Here is an 8,802-nt window from a genome sequence, read left to right as displayed (position 1 = left end):
ATATATATATATATATATATATATATATATATAAACGTATTATCTATCAATCGATCTATCTATCTATCTATCTCTTTTTCTCTTCCTGTCCAAACTCCGGTTATTTTTAAGTTTTCTACATTTCTACAGACGACGTTTATGTCCTCGTACAAAGATAGCGATGGTCGTGATAGTGTTATTATTGTACAATGCAGATTTGTTCATCCATTACAGTTCCGGCTTTCGGCATCATATAAACATTTATTCAAAAATTGTCGGTGAAAGAAAAACACGGTAACAGATAAACAAAATATCGTTCATCAATATCGTCAATTTATATATATATATATATATATGTATTAGGGTGTTTTTTTTAACTTTTTTTTTCTTACGTACCTTCGAAAAAGTTAGTTTTGAGTCGCAAACGAAACCTCGTGAAATTGGAGCACGGTGGCTTAATTCTAAAAGGTGACGCATCCGATTTGAATTTTTTCCATTTGATTAACACGAGATGAGGGCTATGCAAACACTCTAATCTGGATATCTCGGAAACTATGCAAGTTACGAAGCTGTTTTTTTTTCCATTTTGTAGGTAATAAAACTATCTATATATATATTCGTAAATAATAATGATTATTGTTAAGCTATTACCAATATTAATTTTCGGCAATACAAATATTCCCGATTCGACTAAATATGTGGTAATTATATAATAGATTCCGTATGATGATTCCTTGTCGTAGCCCTTTACCGGGAAAAATTATACCGGTAATTAGTTGCTGCATGATTTTAGGCAGAATGGGATATATTTTTTGCCAACAAGTATATATAACTGTAGGCGTTTACGAATATGTATAAAAATTAATTGAATTAATTAAAAGTATAAATTGACCTTGGATTGATTTTACAATAACTTTCTATTTACCGGTAAATGTAAACCGGTCTACGTGCAGAACGAACGGCACAACTTCTAGGAAATTGACGCTCAGCTAGGGAATTCGGAATTTAGGACCGTCTGTTGCTCACAGTACCCAAATATAGATTATCACCTATTAGAATATATCCGTCTAACATACAAATTCCGGATCTATGAATGTTTTTTTGATGAATTTTTACCGCGCAAGTGAGTAAAGTTTAGAAATGAAATTGTTGGAGAAGAAAAAAAATGAACAACCGTTACGGCTGAATTTTTAAAATCGTCGATAATTTTTTACGGTTATTATGTATGTTTATTTATTTTATTCATTCATCTAAACTTGCCCAAAAATCGGTCCAGCTAAATATTGTTGAACAATTGAAATTCTGAACAATTCTGGGTACACAGTAATATGGACAATAATCGATACTTGAAATCATTATTTCTTCATTATCATTTTTTATATTGAAAAAAGAAAAAAAAAAATTTAACTACTCGTTGATTACTTTATACTTAATTTTCACCTCCCCGTCTGGTTTTTTTCCTGAATTATGGAGGCGATTATTAGCAATCCAATTCTCCGAGGGGAAAGGGAGGTTTTGGTGAGGATTTGTCAGGCTCGAATCGTTGTACGATTTTTTTAACGTCGGCCGACCTTTGCTTATCGATCTTTTCTAATAGCCTCAATTTCTGTGCTATTTCCTGCTGTATTATCGGGCGATATTTTTTACCCTGGCCCAAACTTTCCATTTCGTGTATGAACTCGATTCTTTCCTCGATCGATTTTACAACTGCGATAAAATTACAATTTGTCAATAAATAAATAAAAAAAGAGTAAATAAAAATTCTTCTCAAGAGAAAATTTGCGTTTTTTTTTTTTTTTTTTTTTTGGAAGAAACGATAGTTGAATAAAGAAAGAAAAACTCACTTTCGTTCAACGGATCTACGTCTTCTGGTATTTTACGCATAATTTTTCGACCTCTGTGAAGAAGTTTCGGACCGTGCGGAGTCGGCGGCATGTCTTTACCATATGCCATTATGCATGCGAGATGTCTTTTTTGTTTCTCTTTGTTAACTGAGGATAAAAGAGAAGGAGAAAATCACTGTAGAAGAAGAGAAATAAAAAAAAAAAATACAAACAAACAACCAAAAACTATGAACTTTGAAAAAATTACGAACTACTCATCAGAGAACCGGAAGACATATTATGCGAAAAAATTTCAGATTGTAAAAGTATGATAAAAATTCTTACGCAATGGTGCCGTCCGTCTAAATTGTTCCCTTTCGTAGGCACCGCTTTTTGTAATTATATCTTGAGATCGTTTCTTCCATACGCATGGAAACATTACCTGTGTATAATAATTAATGACGATAACGATTCAGGTTATATATTATAGGTATTAAATGTATTAAAAAAGAATTTCACCGATTTTTAAACGAAGAAAAAGGAAATAAATAATCGTGAAAGAGCAATAACAAAGTGTTTTGTAAAAATACCTGTGCTTCGGCAAATTTTTCGTTCTTTGTTTTTGCGGTTTTCGTTGCCGAAGGCGGTGGCAGTGATTCACCTCTGTCGACGGCGTCTTGTATAGATTTCCTCTGCATCATTGTTAGTCTAGACTCTTCCATAAGAACTGTAATTTGGCCAAGATATTAACGAACGAAGAAGAGAGAAGGAAGAAATAAAATGCGAAAATGATTATTAATCCTGGTAACTTACGCCTATGGAAATTTACAAATTACTTAAACGACGAGGGTAAGACTTGAACAAAATTCTGAGACAAAATTTAACAATTCCGAAATAGATTCCAGTCTTAGTTTTCGCAAAAAACGATTGAGGATGCGGGAGAAATTCTTGACGCAAAAAAAGTAAAACAATACGCAATACATACACGGGCGTCTCTTTCATTTAAATAATAATTTAAATTAAAAATTGAAAGAAACACGTAAAAAAAAAAGAAACAAAGAAACAAACAAACGACCAGAGTGAGATCACGTACAGGAAAGTAAAAATATAAGAAGTGAGTTGAAAACAACTAACTTATTATTATCGATCGACTCTATAAATATTCATATTGTATTATTTCTGCAATTCATACTCTTTATCAAATTTCGCGTTTCTTCGCTGTATTGCGCTCTTGCTGGATTGTGGATCGCTCCGACGCCAATCGCGACCCTTTCAGTCCTTGGTTCCATGGTTATGTCAGTTTCACACTTGCCTCGCGGTGTGTAAAAAGTATCTGCAGTGAAATAAAGTACGTGTGGTGAATTCCATGCGAACCGAATAAGCGCCTGATCCTAACAAATTTTTGATTTAGTTGAAAACATTTTTTCTGAAATTGTCCCAAATCTGAAACAGTGTCCTGAATTTTTTACACGTTTCATTTAACTAGTTGATTATGTATAAATATTGAGACTGACCTTGAAAGGGACCTTTTTAAAAATTTTGAAAAATTGCATTTTCATTTTTAAACATTTTGAGACTGGCCCCATGATCGCTGAATTTTTTTTAGTGTTTTTTTGCGCACTTTTAAACTTTTTAATCAATTAAAACATTGAAAGTTCCCAAGAAATTCCTAAAACTTTTATTTCTTACGATTATGAAGTTGATAAAATTAGTTGAATGTGAGGAAAAAAAAAAAAAATTGACAAAAATTGAACCAGTCTAGAAATGTTCTAAGTGAAAAATAGAACTTTTGACAATTTTTTGGGAATTTTTAGATGGTCAGACGATGTTTTAGTTGATCAAAAGATTAAAGGTGCTAAAAAATCGGCCATCATGAAATGTTCGGAAAAGAAGGTACAGTTTTGGAGAATTTCAAAAAAAGGCCTTTTTCAAAATCACTCTCAATATTGATAAATAAGTAACCAATTGAATAAGAAATCTAAAGAGAAAAAAAAAAGAAAAAAAACAGGACACTGATAATAAGAGTGAATCAAATAAAAAATGGCGAGGGTCAGACGTTTGTTCGATTCGCATGGAATTCCCCATACACGCATGTAGCAGAATTGTCAATGCGATGGAAGAGCGGAAGGAAAGTCTGTTTTAAAAAACTTACCTGCAGTTATGATATTTGATTGTGCGTGGAGTAAAAAATCAAATGGCGCTGCGCTGATGTGGAATTTTATCGTTTTTTACCCTAACGAGTTTACACCGTCTATTCTCTTTTCTTCCTTCTTTCCTGATGCGGCAGGAAATGAACGACATTGTTTAAACTCGTTGCCAAGACGACAACCGTGAATGTATCATCAATATACCGCGTATTCCTGCAATATCTGTTCAATCTACCGCAGATGATCGATCGCTGGGTATATTATTATTCTTATTTTTAATTTGATAGTCTCGGGGAATTTGAAGAATTGTCAGGAAAGTCGGCGAAAATTCAGAGATATTTATCAATCTGTAATTGTACAAAAAGGAATGACGAAAAAATTTCAAAGAACCATTTTTTTTCAACGTTCTGGCGAATTCCTTGACTATCGGATGGATCGTAAACGGGGTTTTTTTTTTTTAATCGATTGATTCGAAGCTTAATTCATTATCGGATACTCCGATTGGCGCTATTGGTTCGAATTTTTGTCTGCAGGGAAAGATTATGACTTGTAGATACAATTATGTTGACATTATTATTCGCATTCATTCAAGGTCGAAATTACGTAAGCATCAATTAATTAAATGCAAAAACGAAGTCAAAACAATGGTATCGTGAAATTTTCATATTTATGAAAATCAGCTGCCGATTACCAACTGCGAAAGAAAAAAAAAAAAAAAAAACACGATATCCCGAATTAGTAGTTTCGATTATTTTTACAACCACTCAGTTTCACTTTTTTATATCGTAAAAAAATTACGAGATTAATAATCATCACATCGTTAATTGCGGGGTAAAAAAAAAAATACTCGATATCAACGTTTTGAGTTATAAATTTTTCAACTCACTATTTTGGCTTAAATTTTGTAACTCGGTGATTTTTACGATCTCTAATCGCGAACTTGAAGTAGGAATTTGATAATCTCTAAATCCAAGATCGCAGATGTAATATAGAAATAAAAAAATTTGATGATTTTGGCCGAAATTTAATCGTCAATCGGGGGTTTTTGGGTTCGCCGATCACGAATCTGAAGTTCGAATTTGATAATTTCTCAATCCAAGATGGCGGATCCAATATGGCGGATGTGGAATCGAAATAACTATCAAGATTCGATGATTCTGGCCGAAACTTGATTGTTACTCGGGGGGTTTTTGGGTTCGCTGATCACGAATCTGAAGTCCGAATTTGGATATATCGCCATCCTGGATTTAAAAATGATGTATTACAATTGAAAAATTATTGAGTAAAGAAACGAGCGACTTTAAGGGTTGATAGTCCAGAGTTACGCCTTTGCGGATATCGCAGTGCGCATGTCCGGTATCCTCTCGACAGGCGCTTCGCGTATCCACTTTATATCCACAAGAGGAAAAGAATTAGGAATAGTATAGGTTTGAACATAGCAGCGGGAGGAAGACGCCATTAGTTTCCACATTTAATAAAATTGTGTGCAGTTTTGAAATACGATAAAGCTGTAGGTGCCGGATTATTACAGCGTAAATAATTTGAATTTGAGGTATTGAAGATATCGACGAAACTCAATTATATATTCGTTATAATTGCAGTAATTCTGCATTCGTAAACTGCACACACACACACACACACAAACAGAATTGTGAACTGCATCGCGGCTCGTTTCTGCAGGGTGTATTGTGTATGGCGTACCATTTCACCGTTATAACTGAACCCGAAAGGGGAAAGTTATTGATTTAATTCCATAGGTGCCAGAATTAACTCTGCCGTACGTAAAACGTCAAATATAGTGGGAACCGTGTAAACGAAAGGAATTGGATATAAATATTGTCGTAAAGACGAACGTGAATAAAAGATTTTGGGGTGAAAAAAAAAAAAAAAACCTTTCGCAAACTCGCAGGTAAATTTATGAAACATCGATACTTGATTGCCACGATCAAATTGCAGCACGCAATTATTATTTTATGCACGCCTATAAATATTTCACAAAAAGGAGTCGACTAATAAGCATATAATCAGTGTAAATAATTAGCCCAAAGAATGGTTAAGCAGAAATTCCATTATTCAATTTTAATTAAACAAAAACGTTGAAGGTTTGAATACGAAATACCTAAATCATCGTTGAACTTGTTTATCCTAGTAATTAATCTTGTTTCAGAGATATTATTGTTATCATTACGATATATTATTATACACGACGGTATACGGAAAAATAATAAAACACAATAACAATTATATTCGATCGTAATACAAAGCCTTAGCGATCGAGGGAAGAAAGAGTAAACGGTTAAAGAAAAAGGAGAGAAGGAAAAAAAGACGATGAAAATGCGTTTACTCCAGGGTTGTATGCATATTTTCAATCTGAGGCAGGGGACGATTCTCATTGCGATAACCCAGCTGGTGAATATGAAAACAATCTTGATAAAGTTGAATCGTAATCGGTATAAAATTGAAAATATATGAAAAGAAATAAACTAAAATCAAAAATAAAACTACCATAAACATTAAACATATATATACATATATATATATATATTGTCATACAGATTTTGTCGGGATTTACTATGATGTTAATGGTCTTGGCGCTTGCACATGCTAAAGAAATAGGCGAGCTTGTTGCAAGGGATACGGAAGACGCGTTGGAGAGAGAAGCGATGGAGGAAATATCCCCGAAACATATGAATACAAAGAGAATGGACGTTGCTCATCATCTCGCTACTGGTGACAGTTTTGAAAAAATTTTTATTGCCTCTTTTCCTATCACAGTTTCGAAAATATTCCTCAATAACAATCGACTATTAACCTGTTCGCTTTAAAAATAAAAATATTGACTCGAAAAGCCTTCGTTTGGGTGAAGAAACATTTTTCAGACGGTTTTGAGATGTTTTTTTTTCTTCTTTAAAAATTTTCACGCCGTGTGAGAATAATTCTATGAAATAAATAGCGGCGATCGATTTGTCAGCAAATTTTACCCGTGTTTCATATATCTTGAGAAGATTGGAAAAAAAAAAAAAAAAACGAAAATCGAAATACAAAAATTAAACTTTTGACGAAGAAGAAATTTCTGTTAAATTTCTATGGTATGAATTGACAATACCCGTTGTTGAGAAAAAATGATTATTCGGATGAATATAATGGTATTGTAAGCGATGATGAACGATAATTTTTTTTTCTCAATGTAATATCAATAAATTTTTTCCATTTCTCAGAGGTATTGTACTCCTTGTACAGCGGTCTTGTTATTACCGTTATACATTTCGTCTCCTCGATACTTCTTCTTTACGGATCTCTGATGGTAACGTAATTTTTAATACTAATTGGAAAATTTTTTTATTCCGCCCAAAGTAGTTGAGAAAAAAAAAAAAGAAGAATATTTCGAATTAAACGAAGTCAGATTGATTCTTAAAATTACAAATATCTGGAGAATTAATTGTAAAATTTTTATTCGTTGCATGGAATTTTTTTTTTTTTTTTATTTTTTTTTTCGCCACTATTAAAACGAAACGATGAAAAATATTCCGGAATCGTAAAGTTGCGACGAAATATTGAAAAGAAATAATTAAATTCGTTGGATTAAATTTGAACTTTGTTGAAGTTTTTTGATTCGAATATTCTTACGATGATTTAACAAATTATTCATAATAATATTTCACTTTTTAGAATAATCGACATTTTATGGCTCCATGGATTACGGTTATGATGACCGAAATCGTTGTCGGAATAATGTCGTTGTTCCTCGTCCAGCAAGATTGTCCATTTATCGCGATTTTGGGCGGAAGTGCCGACATTGGCGAACGTTAGTATTTATATTTCAAAGATGAGGAACGAAAACCGAATTACGAAAAAGTCAAATTCAAATGAAAAAGGAGGAGCTCGAATTATTCCGAATTACATTGAAAAAAAATTTCTTCATGCGCGAAAAGTTTTCTTAGAGTAATAATAACAACAATAATAATAATAATAATGAATATAAAAACACGTTTATTTGATTCTAGAGAAGTTTTTACCACAGCTGATCTTAATTCTCCTTTTTCGATCTGAAATGTAACTTTTTACAATTTTCTCGAATAGCCAGAAGAAAAAAATTTTTTTTAAATGTTCACCCTCTTTTTATGTATTCCAAATCGCAGGTCTGTTCGTTCTGTTCATCACGATAGTCAACTTTTACATATGGTTCGTTGTCTACAGTACCTACAAGACTTTGGAGGGTAAAAATAAGGGTTTGACGCACGAGGTTTATTTCTTTAAAAAACAAAACGCGACCGCAAACGGATCCGTTGTTGGTGAAAATATCAAAACACAAAACGGCGTTTCGCAACCGATTGACGTTTAAACAGGTCTATATACCTATATATATATACACATATACATATACACGCATCGCAACAATTTATTTTCTATAATATTTATTCATGTATAAGCTTTAATTTACTGGCTTGTATATGAATTAATTTTAATACCACTTCCTGATCTTTTTTTCTTATCAATATCGCGACGTCGTTGGATTTTGCTTTTTTTCAACGCGATTTCACGCAGTTGATGTAATTTTTGATATTGAAATTTGTTTGATCGAAGAATTTTATTTAATTAAAATTGTGTATTATATATTTAAAATGGAAAAAAAATTATAACATTGTGTATATATATATATATATGTTTTGAAATTGCACATACGTATAGTGGATGCGTATACAATTAATAATCAAAAGTTTTGTTATTAAATTGAGCGTGAGAAAAATTGCTTTACGTATTACCCTGTGTTGAGATCGAAACTTTTGGAGGAGAGAGTAGACAGAGGGAGTGAAAAAAAAAAAATTGTTAAGTAGAGGAAGGAATTTTTATCT

The 8,802-nt window shown here is 32.5% G+C and overlaps 2 protein-coding genes and 1 long non-coding RNA gene across 8 annotated transcripts in view; 2 read left to right on the top strand and 1 right to left on the bottom strand.

Annotated features, from left to right (window-relative positions):
• Positions 1-8,802, top strand: part of LOC124222978 (uncharacterized) — a 49,968-nt gene that overhangs the window by 15,501 nt on the left and 25,665 nt on the right. The window lies entirely within an intron of this gene.
• Positions 76-5,628, bottom strand: LOC124222980 (UPF0193 protein EVG1). 5 transcript variants are annotated; one of them, XM_046634547.2, is made up of 7 exons: positions 4,836-5,627; positions 3,955-4,296; positions 2,995-3,135; positions 2,393-2,529; positions 2,148-2,244; positions 1,824-1,970; positions 76-1,686 (listed from the first exon to the last, which is right to left on the bottom strand). In XM_046634547.2, the coding sequence occupies exons 3-7, from the start codon at positions 3,089-3,091 to the stop codon at positions 1,460-1,462; spliced, it is 705 nt and encodes a 234-aa protein (XP_046490503.1). In that variant the 5' UTR covers positions 3,092-3,135; positions 3,955-4,296; positions 4,836-5,627; the 3' UTR covers positions 76-1,459. The 5 variants fall into 5 exon arrangements, with proteins under 5 accessions (XP_046490503.1, XP_046490505.1, XP_046490508.1 ...); XM_046634549.2 differs by having other exon boundaries at positions 3,955-4,180; XM_046634552.2 differs by having other exon boundaries at positions 3,955-4,077.
• Positions 5,344-8,797, top strand: LOC124222981 (uncharacterized). Of its 2 annotated transcripts, none has more exons than XM_069137710.1 (6): positions 5,344-5,501; positions 6,117-6,358; positions 6,505-6,679; positions 7,168-7,253; positions 7,619-7,754; positions 8,089-8,797. In XM_069137710.1, exons 2-6 carry the CDS (start codon positions 6,278-6,280, stop codon positions 8,289-8,291), a joined length of 681 nt encoding a protein of 226 aa, XP_068993811.1. In that variant the 5' UTR covers positions 5,344-5,501; positions 6,117-6,277; the 3' UTR covers positions 8,292-8,797. The 2 variants fall into 2 exon arrangements, with proteins under 2 accessions (XP_068993811.1, XP_046490510.1); XM_046634554.2 differs by having other exon boundaries at positions 5,344-5,858.

Source organism: Neodiprion pinetum, chromosome 7 (genome assembly GCF_021155775.2).
Source record: "Neodiprion pinetum isolate iyNeoPine1 chromosome 7, iyNeoPine1.2, whole genome shotgun sequence".
NCBI lineage: Eukaryota > Metazoa > Arthropoda > Insecta > Hymenoptera > Diprionidae > Neodiprion > Neodiprion pinetum.
This window is presented reverse-complemented; position numbering and strand designations above follow the sequence as displayed.